Source organism: Schistosoma mansoni, chromosome 2, assembly GCF_000237925.1.
Source record: "Schistosoma mansoni strain Puerto Rico chromosome 2, complete genome".
Lineage (NCBI taxonomy): Eukaryota > Metazoa > Platyhelminthes > Trematoda > Strigeidida > Schistosomatidae > Schistosoma > Schistosoma mansoni.
Window position 1 is genome coordinate 29,871,507 of NC_031496.1, and position 20,264 is coordinate 29,891,770.

Consider the following 20,264-nt stretch of genomic DNA (forward strand, 5'->3'; position numbering starts at 1 on the left):
GAGTTGTATTACAAGTCTCAATCATTCATAAATAAAATTCACCGTAGGCTAACAGGAAATCTTAATCTATATAATGAGAGGTCAAACATAGTGAAAAGCTTTAGACAAAAAATGGAAGAGTATACATATAAATATATTTACTGAACAAATAATCAAACAAATGAGTATAGTAGCCTTGTGTGAATGTGAGCAGATAGATAGGTAGATAGATCATTATCAATGCGAGAATACATAAATGCATATGATATAAACAAATATAATGGAGTTAATAAGCTGCTATCAAAATTAAGTGTAAAATCAAATAATCTCAATACAACAACCGTAAAATACGATTGAGAAACCAAAATATTACGTAAGAATGGGGGTGATTTTTGAAATATAACCAATTTACTTATTGCACAGAAAAAAAACAAATTGGTATTTCAAATATGAATAACAAAAACATTGTTGTGGTTTTCAGCCAATAGCAAAAAAGTATGTGTTGGTAGGTAGAAACAAAGACGGAGAGAGAGAGAGTGAGGGAGGGAGAAAGTCAGAACAATAAGCATGCACGATTATCCAAATACACAAGAGCTGGTGTAAAAAAAAAAGAGAAAGAAAATCGTCTTTTTCCAAAAGTTATCATTACGTCTTATATAAAAAAAAGCAACAACAGACCTCCGAAGGGGAAGAATTGACAAACGAAAATAATAAACAATTATTCCTCTCCAAGTGTGTTTATTGTAAAAAAAAAAAACATTAATTATATAAAAGAAAGTTAAATGCGTGAAATAAACCAAATAAATTGACGAGTTACACTGATTGTACACAACAACAACAACATCAAACGTATACACCTACATCCAAGATAGCTCTTCTACTCATACACACAAACATATGATGGATAGGAGAGATAACACAGAGAGCGGAACAGTAAATAAGTAAGTAATAATAATAATAGTGACCGAGTAAAGTTGTTAATTTCCCCCCCCTCTCTCTCTCTCTTCACAAAATAATCAACCGAATGAACAGAAGACGAGAATTGAGTAGAAAAAAAAACACGCAATAGTAGAACAAGCAAGACCGGGCCAAAAACATGATTGAAATAATTAAAAAAAAGTAAGATAAGACAAAAGTGAATTGTAAACAAACTACTTTGATTTAATAAATAAATATTGTTTTTTTCTGCCTTTCATAGTGATACAGAATGTATGCTTTATCAAATGAAGTTCAATATAAGGAATTGAAAAGTAAATAAATAGTAATGATAATAACAATATATGTTTTGTTTCTGTTTTTGTTTGTTTATTGTTTCGTTAAAAGTAGTCATCTTTATGTTGACTTCCAGTGAATGCATCAGCACGACACAGAGGACATGTACGCTTTGTCTACAACGAAATATGAAAATTATACATATACATACATAGTGGCGACTATGAAAATTCAATTGGTTAACAAAATTGATGATATGATCATGGAGTCAACTTAAAATTTCATTTCCGTTAGCGTCGCCTAAGTTTTAAATAGTTAGCAATGAAAGGAAATATGATGACGATAACCTCAAGAGCAAGGATGAAGCCTAACAGTCATGTTTTAATTAATGATCTACAGAATCTTCTTCTAATGACCTATATGTTCCCTTCCCCCCCAATGCCCTGTAACAGCCGAGAGTGGGGAGAGTCCGCTCTCCTTTACCAAATGCTCTTACATGGCCACGCGTATACAGCCTCTGCCAGGGAAGACTTACTCACTGCCTTCTAGTGGCATCGGTGTTGTTTACAAAATTGAGAGGACGAAAAGCGAATGTCCGGAGCTTTAACCGGACCAGTGGACATGGAAAGTCCACCTAGGAGAGTTGGAAAACCCTCATTCCAAACCAATGGTGTACATGGGCTCTAGTATCCTGAGGGAACAAATGGCGTATAAATCAATCGTTGGTCGCCGACTACCGTGAGATTGCATCTCCTTACGTTGCTCTACTGCCTTGTAGGTTAGACTTTTAGGTTGAAGGCTCCGGGTGTGGTCCCCTAAGAAAACCACCTGCTTCAATTTGGGCACCTGGACAGTATCACAGCCCTCATACAAATCAAATGAGATTTGTGCGGCACATATATATCTGGTGCCTCTTTGTACCAATATTTATGTGTTTAAATAAATAAATATGTTTCATGTGACTTATATTTTCGTGGTTACTATTCTATCATGGTAAAATAACCAATTTAAATAAAATTATACTATACTGACGGCCCTAAGCTATTTTAAGAGTAACTTTAAGACTAACTAATCAGGAAGCAGACCAGTGAAAAAAATTCCACATTACAAAAGGGCCGACACATTTACGAAGGATCTGGAGTTCTAACACGATTGATAAGCTTATGAGGGTTAATTGATAAACATTAGGCTGGAAATTATAGTATCCACTAAAGCTTGCACTACGAACGTTAGCATCCTGACTCTAACACTTATTGTATGGTACAAGAAAACTATCCAATTCCTCCAAAGTCTCATAAAAAAACATGGTATCTAGCAAAAAGCTATCGGCAATGACGTTCAGTTGCATAAGCACTTATGAGTCAGTCAAATCGTAGTACTAATGCGCATCATCTATCGGTTAGTATTATTCTGTTAATTGATTTTAACAACCTAAATTGTATTCATTATAAAAATATTCTCTGAATAACAGATAATAAGTAATATATTCAGACACATATAATTTGAGACTTAATTTTCATAACTGTATAAAAATATTTAAAAACCCGAGATATATCTGAAACAAATACCGGATCTAGGTCAGTCAGTCAGCTACAACGTAGGAGCAGGCACATATATGCATCGGTCTAAGTTGCCATACCTCATTAGCACAACAAGATGAACACCGGATCTAGGTCTATTAAATGAATCTAGTTTTTAGTTGACAGGCCAAATAAAAGATAGTTGATCTTTCTTTTATATACTTCATAATATTTAGAATTTATCGGTAGGAATTTGATTGAAGTCCTACAAAGTTCTGCGAAACTCTAATAGATAGTTATTTTATGCAAAATACTAAACTAATGAATAATATATATTTTTTAAAGAGTGATTTTACATTCAAACCGTTTAGAATGGTACATTTTACAAGAACTTAGAAGTGTCTGATCCAATCACCTATCGGTTTCATATTCGCTTGGCTTGCAATGATTTTAATCTCGACAACTATTTCATACAAATTATATTGTTACATAATAAACTAAACAGTGAAATTAAAACATGAAGTTCAGCGAAGGGATCTCTTTTCAACGAATTTATTATCAAGCTGTACAATCGTATATATATGAAAATGTTTTGTTAAAGTACTAATTCCGTGAGGAAATGTGAACATGAATAACCAAGATTATAATACTAGATTACGTAATATGAGTACATCGGCCTTAGCCAGCGCTCGCTTTCAACTCGGATACGAGAACATATCCCAGTTCGGTTCTACAAGGGTGAAAAGAAAGCAGTTAGGAGTTCTATACTTGAACACCTAATTGACTGTAATCATTCAACGGATCCACAGCCTGATTTTAATGTTGTTTATATGATTCATTCAAATCAACCTAGATTTCTTCGTATCAAACTCCTAAAAATAGCCGAAGCTCCTACCATTCATGAGCTCAAACCAGAACTATGCGTACAAAAGAAGTACGTCTTATCATTATCGTTACCATGGCCTTAATATTATTATTATTATCATTCTATTATTATTATTTTATTATTACTATTACTCCATTTCCCCTTTATTTAATTATGTCTTATATTCTCGTTATTTTATTCACGAATACTCATCATATCACCTTATTTATTTTTACACTTCTATGACCTTTAATTAGTGTAACAAAACATCTTATTCATTTTAATTATCTTATTATATTCACTAAATCTATTGTTATTACTCATATTACGTAATCTAGTATTATAATCTTGGTTATTAGTAAATTCACTTAGTGTTATATGTTTGAATCTTCCCATTGATGTTTTTAGGACTGTTCCTTATTAAATAGTCTTTATTTTTGTGGAAAGTGGTTGGAATTCATGAACAGGTTAGTATGGACTTAGGTTTTTTACTATATGGCACTACTTATCAACAGGGTGTACATACATCTGTGCTCTTGAGGAAATTGATGTTCCCTGGAGGATTCGATCACGTTTATTTGTCCTTTTTTCATATAAGTGACACAATGGGTTACTGTAACTATCGGAAGTTACAATAATAATTAATAGTTATAATAAACTGAATAAAAAAAATTTAAAGATGATAAAATAACTGTGTAAAAGAACAAAATGTTCGACACTAACCTTTAACCATTTGTCGACACAACTTGCATGAAATTCATGCAAACAACGCATTTGACGAATTTGTTGACTATCTGCATAATCATCTAAACAAATCATACATCTATCGCATTCAGATACATCATTCTGTGTGTTGGTTTTTACTTCATTACAAATGGTAGTGTTCGGTTTACCACTAGATAAACTGTCAGAATGTTTTGATGTATACAAACGAATAGGTAAACTTTCCAACTCCTCTTTACTAAGACCACGACCATTGTTCGATTCTAATTGAACTGCCAAATGTAACAGTTGATCAACACTAGCCGCCGCAGCAGCTGCTGCGACAGCCGCTGCCGCAGCGGCCGCCGTAGCTGCTGAAGTTGGATCCGGCACGGTTTGAGGTAAAATTGAATTTCTATGTGAAAATACAGTAGAATGATCAGTGGCGGCAGCGGCGGCGGCAGCAGCAGCAGCAGTATAATGAGCAAATAATGTTTCCGATAAGTCACTGACAGGGAAATTTGTAATGGACGGATTGTTTGAAACAGGCAGTGGTAACGGTCGTAGTGCTGTAGGTGGTGGAGGAACAGCTAATAAAAATGGGAATAAATTGGACAGACATGCTGGCGATGTTGTACCACCGCCACCACCACCACTGACACCGATACTAGATGCTGAAAATAACGAATTCACCGGATTAACTGATAAACAACTACTAGTTGATGTATTAGGCGTAGAAGCAGGTCTTTGAGAATGACTGTTGTGATACTGTACTCCACCACCACCAGCACTATTACCATAATGATTATGATAGCATTGTTGATGTGCATTATGTAATTGTTGTACAGTTGTTACATTTCTAGGATAATATAAATGAGCATGCAATATTGGAACTGGTATCGAAGGTGTAGTCGGTGCAACTCTAGATGATGTAAGCATAGAAATAGCATTTGATGATGAATGTCTATGATTTTGTTGTTGTAAAGCAACAGCAGCGGCCATAGCAACGGCTAATGCAGCAGTCGCTGAAGTGATTGGTTGAATACCAATTGATGGTGAGATCGATGTTTGTTGATTATTTATGAATAGATTATTATCTTGCGTAGTAATATGTTCTCTTTCTGTATAATTAGATAAAAATGATGCTTGAAGAGGAACAATAGGATGATGTGATAATAGAGGTGGTGTAACAGCTGATGCAACTCGAGTTCCATTAGCTATCCCAGCTGAAGCACTGACAACAACACTTTGATTAGAGCCACCAGCTGTAGCAGTCATAGCAGAAGGATAATAGGGTAATGCATAGGAGTCCTGGAAAAGGGATAATAACATGGTTCAGAAACAAACAAAATGATTATTAAGAGCATCTAATGTAAATTAATTACCCATATATATATATAGACAGATAGTTGGACCGAATTTCGATTAGTAGCGTTCATTTATCAACAACATCCACTGATTTTTAGGCCTTTAGCTAACATGTACGACTAGATATTTAATGTGACTACACTGGCTCAGTTCACCAAATATGAAAACTCAAATTTTTTTAGTAGAAGCTAAAATGTGAATGTATCTGTGGAACTTATTTTGAGCCATGATGTATATGGTGCTTGGACGCCTAATAATAACTTCGTAACCGCTTAACTAGTACAACAAGATTCTTTTAACTTGAGGTCTGAGGTGAGAGGCGGGGTCTTTGAAAACAAGTTTTGTTTTCAAGGTTGATGTGCAAAAGAGAAGGGTATTTATAGGTTTATAGGTAACAATGATAATTTGAAGGCTCCTGAAAGCACATTGCATCCATAACAAAATAGATATTCATGTAGTTAGAGTATGACATATGACCCGTCATTTCTCTACAAGTTACTAAGAGGTTTCTTTTGATTGTTTTTCAGATAAAATCTCTTCGGTCTTCTCTTGACTAATGAAGACGTTTTTGAGAAATTTCTGACAGCTTCTAACAGATATATTTCGCTACCGATTAGCATTGATCGATTAGTAAAATACCATAATTTCACATCATTAATTAACCCTAGTTAGAAAACTATTACCACCTAGCATAGGACTCTCCAGAAACTAACACCCTATGGTGTAGTAACAGATATGTAAGAGTTGTAATAACATCCAATACATGATTTTTCTTGGAAAAAAAAAATCAAAAAAAATGATTTTAGTGATAACGAGAAACTGAATAGGAGATGAAGACCGGTGTTATGACTGCTGCTGAGAAAATAAGATGATCACCAGTTTTGCTGCATTACAAATTATCTAATATTAAGTTTAAAAATACTCACTTTTGAAGATAAATAAATCATGAAACTATGAGATTCATATAGTCTTAGAAAAATTTCTTTATCATCTGTACTTTATAAGGATAATAGACTTTGAGTTTATAGGATATTCCATTGAAATGTTGAGAAAGCTACAGAAACTGGTAAGTTTTACTGATGTTTAACGATAAAATCCATGGTTAATTAGTACCAACAACTTTTTTCTGACTCGATTTTCTGTTGATCTCCTTCAGTTATACAATACTAAAACGTAGTAGGTGCGTTGTTTCAGTCACTTAGACTAGTGTCCATATTGAAACTATATAGTATTTGAACCATGAGGTTATAGGTTAGATTTAATAAAACAATCTTCAAGATGAAATATCGATAACACAATGAACTAGAAAGTATTAAGTACCTGGATACTTGTTAAAAACTATTCCCAACCAACTTTCGATTAGTGAATTTACAACCAGTGAGAAATAATTTATTATAATTAGGTTATCTGAAATATTATTCCATGCAGTATGTTGAATCTTATGTTAAATGAGACAACAGGGATTATCAGTTAAAATTTTACATATGTAAAACAACCCAACCATTCAGCTTTGTAACTATTAATACTGCTAAAGTATGTATGAAGTTAACACACTTGTATGGAGTTGGTTAATACGGACTTATTTTGTAAACAATTTTTGCCATTATTCCCTTTTTTAATAATTCCACTCTACTTTGTATCGGTATTGGATATAAAGTTGTTGTTCAAGCCTGACCTTGAACTCTCCGCCTGCATGATACGCCGATTGTTGGTCACACCACTGCTCATACCATTTTTTATTCTCATTCAACCAACTGCCATATTGACAGATTATTAACATACATGCATAGATCACATCTTCTTTTCTGGATTATTTATAGTATTTTACTGTGGACTATATGCTACATGTTAGAATAATTAATTAAACTTTATAATAATGGATTTTGTAATCAATCAAGCGCGTCATACCTAAAATCTAGCAATTAATGTCCAAATTTTATCTGTGTACTTATATTTCCTACGTTGTTAACAGATCTTAGTCATTATTATTCAATATCTTTCCTACTACTTTTTAGTCCGCACCACACTAAAGTACAAACTTTTATGCAGTGAAAATATGTAATTAGTAAAATGTATGTAAACTTACGGGTCTTTGATGAATTAATCGAAGAAATTGTAGTAAAGTATTTACTCCACGAGTTGTAGCCAGTGTAGACGAACCGATAATCGATAACTGTGGTGATCTCAACGGCAATAGAGGGATTGGTGTAGCGGAAGGAAACGATGGAGGGAAATATGGAGAAAAAGATGGGTTAGAAGAGCCACGTGATAAGCCTACAATATTGTTTGGCAGAAAACTTATTTGGCTAGGATCAGTACATCGATTTATGACAGATGAGGATGAATGATTTGCAGCTAAAGCAACAGCAGCGGCAACTTCTGTAGCCACTGTAGTTAGATTCGGATGGATAGATGACTGATGATAATGAGATGGATTGATAGGAGTTGAAAAATTATTATTCAGTAAAGTTGATTCCACACTATTTGAGAAGGTCAATGGTGTAGTGATGAAATGTGATCGTGCTGTATGGGGTCCACTAAATCCTGAAGTACGCATTATGAACTCAAAACTGTTTTCGGGCGGTTCACTTGTAATACATCGGACTGTCGCTAGTGGATAAGAAGCGTCACCAAATTCATTAGTACTTCGAATGAGAGTTAAACCATTGGAAGTGGAGAAAGCTGGTATAATTGGATGTAACATAGAAGACGATGGAATTTGGCCTAAACCGGTGAAACAGAAAAATACATATTATTAAAATCTTATATATACGTTGTACATAGTGACAAGAGATGTTTACAGAAAGAGTTCTTATAAATAATTTGACCGTAAACACATTAAAACCCCAGTAAATTATTATTATTATTTGGACACAAACATTGGTACAAGGGGCACTAAATATATATGCTCCATATAAAAACAATCAGGTTGTGAAGGGATAGATAATGGAGGGTGAGTGTCATAAAAAGAAGAGCGACAATGAACAAGAATTGGTGTATGAGAGCGGAATAATAATAATAATAACCATAATAATAGTAATAATATATATTATTATTATAATGGGAGAAGCAGTTTAGTTAGGAAAGATACAACCAGGAAGAGTTCTTTCACTTGAAGAAGTTACGTACACTTCTGTGAAGAAGGTAAAAGAAATTTACAGCAGGATAGCCGCTGGTTTCAATTCTAAGTCATATCTGATAATTTCTCTAGCCACTGTGCTGCACCACCTTCAGGAACCCAACCACGTAGTCGTGAAGGACCAACAGATGCCAGCTCTGTACAGCATTCTTTCACACTACGATACCACGTCATACACTGACCACCTCTCCACCTCTCAGAGAGCACTCCAATATCTTGAAACCAAGCAATTGTCATCCATATCTTCATAAAAGGATTACAGCATTTATACAACAACTATCTCTGGATAAATCTACTTCAAATTGCGTCCGGACTATTGGCTTCCGTCATAATGTGCAGATTGTCCAAAGCACGAGAGAAAGACCGACTTGTAAGAAGAATGCTGGTTTTCGTTATAGTCATGGATGCATTGATCATATCTTTACTCTACGACCAATTTTGGAACACCGCCACATTTATCGCAGAACACCAGTCGTTGTTTCTTGATATTATAGCCTCCTCCAATTTGTTGCACAGGACTGTGCTCTAGGATTATCTGTTAAAGAAGCACGTCTTAGAAATTTATCGACGTCTTGAAGGGCCTATAGAAAAACAGCTCAGAAGAGTGAGGGAGTGCAATTACCTCTCTTCATAAGAGAGAACAGCTTTTCTCTATGCTTGGGGAACCTAACATCTCTGAGTTGGAGATGTGAGACAACTCTGTGCCCGATCATTTATGTCTCCAAAAGAATACTGACATTGAGTGGCAACACGATTGTAGTAATACTGAGGTTCGATAGTGTGTGTCCATGTACAGGACAACAATCCGACTGGTGTCACTAACTTGAAACGTCGGGTTCAATGGCTTGGAGATGCGCTAAGAATATCATCTCAGCGGCTTTCACATCATCGCTGACGCTAGGACCACGAGAAAAAAAGCGGACGTATTCAGTTAATGACATAGTGCCGTGGCATGAAAGAAATCCATACAAGTCTCACATCTGTTGGTTCATCACAACTCCCTCGGTTGAGGTCCTATAGATGGTCCCACTCACTATCATAAGCCACTACCAAACATGGCTCAAGATCAGTCAGTCAGTCAGTCTGTCGCAACACAGAACCTGAACGTATATACATTGGTTCAAGTTGTCATACTCTTATAACACTGAAAGATGAAATCGTCATGTTGAATCCCAGAATAGTAGAGATAGTAACAATATGAGTGGCAACAGGAAAGATTAGGCATCGAAGATACGACTCGATAAAATATAATTTAGTAGAATGAAAATACAAAGAAGTTATGAGGAATTTAAAAGCTCAGAATTTGTGGGAAGACAAAGAATGAGTGAACCTGCGCTATTGTAATGATTTTGAACCATGTCACTCAACGTCTATAAGCATTGGTTAAGATAATCACTCGGGTTCAAAATAGAGTCTAATGGCGATCCTATGGTAGTTTTCTATCACGTTATTCACAAAAAATCTAAGGAAATCACTTGACTGGAAGAATTCCTCCTGCTTGTATTTTCTCAAAACTAATTTATTTCCCCCCATTACATTCTCTTTCTCCTTCATTTCCGTCACCACAATTTCGTTTTCTTATTGATGTAGCGCATATTTATTTTGATGCCCAGTTTTATCAGTATTTACGTGTTTTAAATTAAATAAAATGATGGTACACAGAGATTTTACAAACTATCATAAATAAAACTTGCTATACATTAGCGTTATAAGTTACTAATTAATTACCTGTGCAAATATTCGGAATGTGTAAATTGATTCTTGAATCGCAGGTGAAACTATCATTTCTGTTATCAATAGACATAGATGAGTATAAATTTGAAGGATGAAAAATAGACTGAGACGAAGAGAAATTACAAGCTGTGGATGGCTGAATACTAAAAGAATTTAACATATTTCCCGATGACAGATTAGCTAATAACTGAGATTGTCTATAATTAAGTTCGTGCTCATGTAACATACTACTATGTCCAGTGTGATGATGATATAGATCAGAAGAAATCAATTGATTTGTCGAAGGATAGTTATTGTAACATCCAACCGATGATGATGAACAATGCATAAGTGGATGATGAATAGTCGATTGATTAGGTAATGTATGCATAAGAATAGATTCATTCAATTGTGATGAAATGGCTTGATCTAATGACGATGATGATGATGCTCGTCGATGATGAACAGCAGCGGAAACAGCTTGAGCAGCAGCAGCGACTGCATGAGCTGCAGCAGAGGCGACGACCGCCGCTGCTGCCACGACGGTCGCTTCTTCACCACAACCACCACCACCATCTTCTGTTTGAGAAGTAGATGACATTACAAAGTTTGTACTTGACTCATTTAATTCAGAATGGGGAAAACAAGATGATGTGAACTGTATATTTTCGTCGATATTACAATGGGGTATTGATGAAGTGATCGGTTCATTTGAGTTCAAGTCATTAAAACAAGAGGTGATTGGCTTAAAAATGGAAATTAAGAGTGAGATATAATAGTTAAAAGTACATAAAAAAAATAGCATTACAAACACTATTTATATGTTTAAATTAACCAAAATGAGTAACAAAGTTTGTGTTTGTATAGTTGGTCATTAATTAGACTTTTATCTAAGAGCCAATGAAACTATTTATTGAAACAGAAACAGGTGTAACAGGGATTCAGATATGCAATTCAATGGTTGAAAATTGGATGCTTTGAACAAAATACCTCCGTTGAAAGTTACGTAGGCTTATGGAACTCATATACCAATTGGAAGAAAGTATGATCATTTATACGTGGTATGTTTATCCGCTATACATGAGTTGTACATAAGACTATTTATTTATGACCTTGGGATATGATGTAAACAATAAGTATCCTAGCGCATAAATGTTCATTTTTAAGATTAAATGAACTGCTTGTTTAAAATCCATTTGTTTAACACTCCATTTACTAACAATGTTCAAAGAAAAGATAAGATTGAAGAGAGTATATTGATTGATGATAAATAAACACTGTAAACGTATATTTTACGTAGTCTGATATACTATACAATTTATTAAGCAACTCGCTGCAACTTTCGAGCTATCTAACTTACAACTTTGCAAATGTTGGAATCAACCTTCCTGTTTAGAATTAGTTACTAACTATATGTACTAACACTTTTCAAAAAAGGCTTACAAAATAATCTGATAGTCAGTAAGAGTTTGTGGAGATTGTTGTATTTCATTGAAATAACAGATCGATCAATGTTAGACCGCAATTGAAAATCTGGAAGCACTAGATAGCCGTTACGTCCTACTATGGGACTCCTCGGTAGCGTGCATCCACGATCCCGCGCGCGGGATTCGAACCCAGGACCTTTTGGTCTTGCACGTGAATGCTTAACCTCCAGACCATTGAGCCTGGATCAACAGTGTAAATATCTAGCTTCAGCCAATCCATGACATTGCGCGACCATCTCTCATTGTCTTCGGTGGGTAACTGCCTCACATCTTACACAGTTGAATTCTACTGGAAACGGTTTATCACCAGAACTCCGGAAATTTTCAGTAAAAGTTAGTCACTAGTGAGCACATGATAATTGTACGTCAAGAATTAACATCCTTAGATGGCGGATCAGTGGTCTAGAGGCTAAACGTTCGCTCGCGATACCGAAGGTCTAGGTTTGAGTCCCGTGTGCGGGGTTGTGGGTGCCCGCTGCTGGGGAGTTCCATACTAGGACGAAACGGCCGTCCAGTGTTTCCAGGTTTTTAATGATGGTTTAACTCGGATCGGTTCATAATTTAAATGGAATTATACTGATGTTCAGTACTATAAAACTCAAACAGAATCACTGCGATTATAAGGAGACTTTCCTTTTGGTTTATCCTCCTGAAAAAAGACGAAAGATCTATGTATATTCGGATACATGGATCTTAGTATGATGGATGGGAAAATAGTTGTAGCTAATGAACTGATAGAAAAATTCCATGATTGAAGATAGATGGCAAATATTAACTAAAATATTTATAAAATATGCTTTAAACAACTGCCCTTTAAATAGGTATTAAACAGAAATATATTGGGACATTCCACGAGTAGTGTTGAGAATATTTTACTATGATGAACTTTATAGTATTGAACAAAACTATTACTATTATTATAATTATTGTTGAACGAAATTAAGTCACTAAAAATTATGACATTGTAATTTGGAGCGACGGACTGGTGGTTAAGGCCGTTCGACTTTTAGTTGCTAATTCGTACGTTTGAACCTCGGCTTCACCTACTTCAGTTTAAGCAACCGGAGAGAATCACTAGCCCTTAAAGTGTAGCTCGGAGCTAAGTATACTAAACTTTATATGGTAATTTGCAAAAAAACGTCGCGAATTTTATCTAATCAACATCTGAAACGTATCGGCATATATAGATAAAAATGGAAAGTTTATATAAACAATTATAGATGTACTTTTGATAGAACGGGAAATAACATACATTTTTATTTGGTATAACTGAACTGGACTGATGATGAGGATCAGTTTGTGATAGTTTAATATTATTAGATCCCATTGTGTGTATGACTGGTTGTTGTTGGTGTTGGTGACGATGATGAGGGTCATCAATCGATTTATTCATCGACTCATTATTATTATTATTTGATTCAACAATTGGAGCGGTATTACAGTTTGTAACATATGTAAATGATAACAAATCATTATTATGATCAATATTATGAGGTGAATTCTGAACAGTTGTCAGTAGATCTAGCTGTTCAACCACAGTTCGATGAATTAGGTCTGCTGTAATACAGAAGTTAAAAAAAATCAAATTGTGACAACCGATCTAAATACAATTAATGAGAAGATTAAAAAACAAGTTTACAATAATGTGATACTATAATAACACGGACAATAATAATAATAATGACACTATTAATTGTAACCTTAAGCCGTTAGCAGCATATGAGAAGCTTCGAAATATATTGGATTCACTTTATTCTGAAAATCTTGTCCTCGCCACTTTTTATTTAAATTTATCAAGAGATCAGGATGTATGAAAAAGAAGTTTTTACCTGATTTATTTTGAGTACCTATTCCCATGAGCTTTTGCCTGATATAGTCAATGTGAAAGATCTAGTGCAAAAGTGGATTGGTCTAAGTTGTCATTAAAACATCTATTATCCACTAACTTCATTTATTTCGTTTACCTTCCTTCAACTCCACTCGTTTAAATTTTGATTTCGTCCTGTGCTGAAATAAAGTAGTCATTCGAGGCGACAAATATTTGTGTTAGATCCTTTACTGTCAGTTTACTTTTCAGCAAACCAAATCTACGATATTGAAAGGACTGAAGCTTCCCATGACAACTTTCATCAATCAGTGATATTACTATTGAACTATTTAAGCAGAGACAGACCCTCATGAAATTTCATCAAAACTAATGACCAGAGAAGCATGGACAGCAGTTGTTACTTATATTATGACTGACTTGGTAAGACAATCCACTCATAAAAAGGATTATACCTTAGTCTTTTTGAGGAAAATTGTCTGCACAAAAAGTGTGAAAACAATAATCTTTTTATACTTTAAGTAAAATACTTCTTTTAAATTTATGCTATTATTTTTTTCTCTCAATTCTAGCAGTAACTTTGCACAATTCAATTGAATTTAAACAATATTTAGAAATTGAAACAAAAAGAGACTTACCAGCATTACTAACTGTAGCACTTGTTACAATGGAATCGGAAGATTCTTCAACAGGACTACAGTTGATAGTATTTTCTGAATCAGATCTAATAGTAGCGTAATTATTTTCAGATTGTAAATTATGACGAGTACATGAAGAGACTGAACCAATGATATTTGGTGGGCAAGAATTCAATTGAGGATTACAAAGTAATGCAGATGTTAATGACGATGAGAAAGAGGATGGTGACGGTAAAGGTAGGTCTTTATCAGTGACAGCTGAAATTTTCGAGGATTATATGTATATAAATTAGTGAGCAAATTTAGTATTGATGAATTTTAAAAAAACAAACATGAAAATTTAGGTTGATTTTAAAGAAAAGGGGTTAGAAATACTAATACAGGTAAAGAACATTCACGGGAAGAAATTAAAAATGAAGAATAATTATAGGTGAAAAGTCAGGATTGTGATAACAACAAACAAGGAAATTTGAGGGTAAAACCTTGAAACTATAGATTTTGAGAAGAAATTACTCACAGTAAACTTCATTAAAATATATTTTATTAGATAAATGATATTTCCAGAAACTATTGTGACATTATGAATTAAAGAGTTCTACGATCCCGCACTCGCGAGATTCGACCCCAGGACCTATCAGTCTCCTGCCAGAGCACTTGACCGATAGACCACTGAGCCGGCATCCGACGGTGTTAATGTCTAACTTCAACCAATCCACCAGGTTTGAGCGACCATTCACCAATTGTCTTCAGTGAGTTGTTATCTCTCGAGACTGGTGGGTCCTGGGTTCGAATCTCGCGAGTGCGGGATCGTGGATGCGCATTGCTGAGGAGCCCCATAATAGGACGAAACGGCCGTCCAGTGCTTCCAGGTTTTCCATGGTGGTCTAGCTTCAATTGACTCATGATTTCAACGATGAAAAATACTGAACTCTCCACAAAACCCCTTCTACAGAGTTCTGATTAAACGAAAACATTGAAAACAGAATTGGTTGGATAATCGTATCTGGCTAAATGAAAATGAGACCAAACTAATTAATGAACTTTCGAGACAATGTTTACTTCTATCGACTTAGAAACAATGTATCAGGTTCGAACCATACCTCATTTACTTTAGTCTGAACAGCCGAGTAGTATCACTATCCATATATGACAAAAGTGGTTTGAAGCAGAGTAAATAAACTTGTTCCTTGTAAATAGATCATATCCATTCAAAATATTTATCGTAAAAAAAACAAGACTACAAATATTCGAGTTCATTGTCAAACATGAAAGTGATCAACACGAACACGAAATCAAACATTCATCGAACCTACATAACATATGATTAGGCCATTTTTGTAGAACCAGAAAAAAGTAGATTACCTTTCAAAAACACACATAAATCATAACACTGTATAATTAATATATCTGCTTTAAGCCAACTCCCTTTCTAGCTGAAAACATTCAATATAAATATGCACTGACTGTAGTAAAGCGTTCTAGGAGATAAGCAAGATAGCCTTTTCTCAGGTAAACATAATATTACTTGTTTAATTTAAATATACACATGAGACCTTTTATTAGACCTTATTAAATGAATATACCTTACATCTTTTTCACTATTTCTTGTATTTGAATATTCCGGTATTAGGAAATCCTATCCTGTACATTATAAGCAATCTTTTAAATTGAACACTGTATATTTTCATTATATATAATATGAACAAATAGCCACCATACAACACAATTATGTGAATTATGTTAAGCCGGTTGATTATGCAAAGTGATGGATGAAATGAAAGAAGGAAAAAAGAAAACTATGTCACTTACCGAATTCATGATATGAATGTCCATTGTTGATAATAATTTGACTATGGGTTTCATTAACTTCTGGGAAGTCCGATCTTCTTTTATTACTTCCAACTCCATTAGGAAATGAAAATTGATAGCTTGGACGTTTAACAAAACTAGATCTAGACGAAGTAAAACCTCTAGCTGCTCGTGGTGTGATATCAACACAATGCTGACTGCTAGGACAAGGTACCTCTGAAGAACTGACAGTCGTAGTCGGTGATATGAAAGACTGTTGGTAGTGTGTACTATTTTGTGTAGCAGCAGCTGCGGCGGCGGCTGCGACAGCAGCAACAGATACTAAACTGGTAACCTGTCGAAGTTCATTCTGCCAACGATTAGGATGCTGAGATGTTGGTAGTACCTGGGGCCAATGCTGATGTATTGGACGGGCATTCATAAAAATATTATTTTGGAAAACGTTTTCAGAATTACGTGAATCCAACGATCTGATAAAACGATGGTTAGCCATTTCAGACATATAGGAAAGATTTCTAGATGAATGCACCGGTAAATCGCCAGAAAAATGACCATTCCTGGAAGATGTACAATATCGACGAGAAAGTCCTGTTGATCCAGAGGAAGTTCGTCGTCTTTTAGGTGTAGGTTGGAGAAGTAAGTAATCGGGTTGCTAAAATAAGATACCCATAAGTAATTACATGGAATAAAAGTAATAATTACAAAAAACAGATCTCATGGATTTTCGACATATGTAAAAGACAACACGAAGTAAACAAGTTAAAGTCAGTGAAATTAAACTGGTGCAGAGCACCCAAATGTTCTATTGAAGCATTAGAAATTTCACCTATGACGATGCCGATAATCTGAAGAAGTCTTAGATCCTAAACAAGAAAGCCATACTACCCCGGATGGTTTGAACTAATAATAGTCATAAATCAAACAATGATAGGTCGTATGTGAAAAAGACAATCATACAAACATCTGGAAGAATCATTGAATTTTATTCAGAAAATAGCTGATAAGAGTAATTAAATCTTAGAATAACTGTCAAATGTTTACGACTTCGGAATTATATACGAAAGTAATGAGCACTTGTTAATATTAGCAATGTTTCTACATTTTTCTGTGCATAGCTCCCAATAAAAAATAATATATTACAGTTGCGATAAAACCAGTTTCTTTATTACTTACCCTGAAGTCGGTTGGATGCCATGTTCCAGAGACTGGCATTGATATTCCATGACTGAGAACTGTAGAAATAGTTAAAGAATAAATCAACAAACAGAAAATAGCTAGAAAAAAATTTATAACGAATAAAAAAGTCAAGTAATATTGTGAATCAATGTCATGAAATGTATAAATAATTGGACTTTTTATGAGATCCATTCATAAGAAACACGAGTCGTAATAAACTTAATGATCTTTGTTAACATATTTTAATGCAACTTTGAGTGATTTAGTGGTCAATCGTGTTTTTGACTTTGAACAGTTTAGTTTTGAATTTTTATTTCAATACATTTTAATTTTGATGTAGCAGTTTGTAGAAGGTCATTCTCATCTACAGACAATTCCTCCACAGTTTTACTCGACCAGTCGGTCGGTCAAACACAACTTAGAACCTGGTATGTATGTACATCGATCCAAGTTTACATACCTCATTAGCAAGAACAGTGAGATGAAATTGTTACGGTATTCATGTTTTCAAGTTAAATAAGGTAGAATTCCAGTTGTTCCTTATGTACATCTACGACTTAACAGATTTAAGCTTTCACTTTTAAAGAGTACGTCATAAATTAAAATTTTGGTCTAAATACTTGGCTATGGGTAACTGAGTTGTGTGATTAGCACTCGTGCAACCAAGATAGTTCAAATCCTAGTACACACAATTGTACTGATAGTTGCTTTTTGAATATAATCAGACCTGTACGCACATTCTCAATATATACTGAGAAAATTTAAAGTTTATCCAGTCTAACGGAAATTAATGGTGATATAAACTGTTTCTATAATCTTTCGGTTAAATCAACAGGTCAAGCACAACGCTGTAGACTACTGAAATGGTTTGATTTAGCATGTCTTTTAAAGACTTAAAAAAGAGCACATTCTTCAATTTTATTCAAACAACCTTGTAATAATTTTCTATTATATTGCTTGTATGAGCTTATTCTAACTTCTGGATAGACTTTAATAATCCAGATACCTTGCGACTATTGAGTTATTCTTACCATAATAATAAATCTGTTCTCTTTTATAAAGAATTATGAACTTCAGTATATGTGCCTCTTATATTCGTGACATTATCAATTCTTTACTTGCATCTTATGTACGGTTGTGTGCATGTGGATATTTATTATCTTATCGAATGTCCGTTTCCTGGTGTATATGGTTTATTGTCTATTTTGAGCTATATTAAACGCCTTCTACGAGTAATATTTTGAGAAGTCATGTTGTTCCCTCTCCGTTTCATATATCCTACAATTTGTCTGGATTAGACAACGTATGAAATCTATATATATCCAAAACAATCTCATGTTTGACTAATTTCGTTATTTACCAACGCAGTTAAGCCAATGAACATAAACAAGGTTAGTTAAAGAGCTATACTGTACCATTTCTCATCGATATCGACTGGAGTCGACCAAAACCTATAAGTGGGTAGACAGATAGAAAGTAAACGGTTAGGAGTCACTACAAATGTTTATCTGTTTATTTTGCCCAACTTCAGTAGCTTTGACTGTTTACTTTTTAAGTCACTACAAAGGTAACGCTGAGGTTTCTGAAAAGAATTGAGTAATAGCATTACTGATGTTACTAGTTCATACCGAAACACATGACTAAAATGTGTTGTATGGTTGGCCCACAGAAACCTAGAGGTTATTAGGACAGACTTTACGCTTAACGGCCAGGTCTTAATTGATTACAGAATGATTAACCTACAAGCTAATTTCCTTCAATCTTTTATGTTTATTTTGTACATAAGTAGGTTATTTTGTTACATGAAAAATCATTCATCTGACTAGCGGTCTTGCCTTTGATTTTTAATTATTCAGGGGGGGGGGGCTAAGTCAATTATACGATCTTGTGAGTTGTCATCGCTCGGTCACGTTACATCACTGATTTCATCTGTCGATCATCATTCTACTCATAGATTTCAACAGTCGACATTTCATTTAATCAAATCACAGAAAACTTCTATAACATAAAGTCTCTGATAATAACTGTTAGCGTTTAAACCCTGTCAACCTAATTTATTTTAAGTAGTAAAGGAGCAGTTAAATTATTCATAAAATAGTAACTTGAGCCAAATAAGTGAAGTTGGATTAAGTTGTGTCTGGTTCTGGTTCATGAATTTCTTATCAAATGATAACAACTGACAACGGTGTGGCGTATATATACCTGGTGCCCCCTTGTACCAATATTTATGTGTTTAAATAATAATAAATAATTAACAACGAGAAAATCTCAAAACATTATCAGTAGATAAAATACCGATGCTAAAATGTGAGCAGAAAGAAACGAGTTCATAAGTGAAGTTTATCATTGAATTACCACAGCAACAGACGAAAATTTATCGCATCCAAATAAACGCTGGATCAGACTTACTTCTATTGAAGTTCATTGTACGAGATGTAAGACTGTTATAGTGTAAAGGCTGGTCTACGGGACGATTAAATCTCCGACTGGTGGCTTGGTCTGTAAATGAATTCACCTGTTCTCCTATGTAGATATTTTGCTCAGATGATGTGTGCATTATATGGAGGTATTTAACTACGAAAAACAATATAACAATATATATTCACTAGTTCTTAACATTTAAAAAGAAAATACCAGAAATAAAATGGCTATTTTGGATGCAACAATTATATCACAGAAATCAAAGAAACGACTTAGAGTATGAACAAATCAATAGTATTGCTGAATAAATCCTCGCACATTATCTGATAAGTTAAACATTTCAATGAACCACACCAAGTAATAAAATAATAAGACCTATCAAAAAATCCTGTTACTTCATTATATTTAAG

At 34.4% G+C, this 20,264-nt stretch overlaps 1 protein-coding gene across 1 annotated transcript; it reads right to left on the bottom strand.

Annotated features, from left to right (window-relative positions):
- Positions 1-1,295: 1,295 nt before the first annotated feature.
- On the bottom strand, positions 1,296-19,990 carry Smp_201820 (uncharacterized protein; the record flags this gene model as incomplete). The annotated part of the gene is made up of 9 exons (XM_018796334.1): positions 1,296-1,367; positions 4,300-5,589; positions 7,733-8,370; positions 10,514-11,243; positions 13,238-13,542; positions 14,449-14,706; positions 16,258-16,909; positions 17,431-17,489; positions 19,843-19,990. 9 exons carry the CDS (start codon positions 19,988-19,990, stop codon positions 1,296-1,298), a joined length of 4,152 nt encoding a protein of 1,383 aa, XP_018650557.1.
- Between the last annotated feature and the right edge of the window lie 274 nt (positions 19,991-20,264).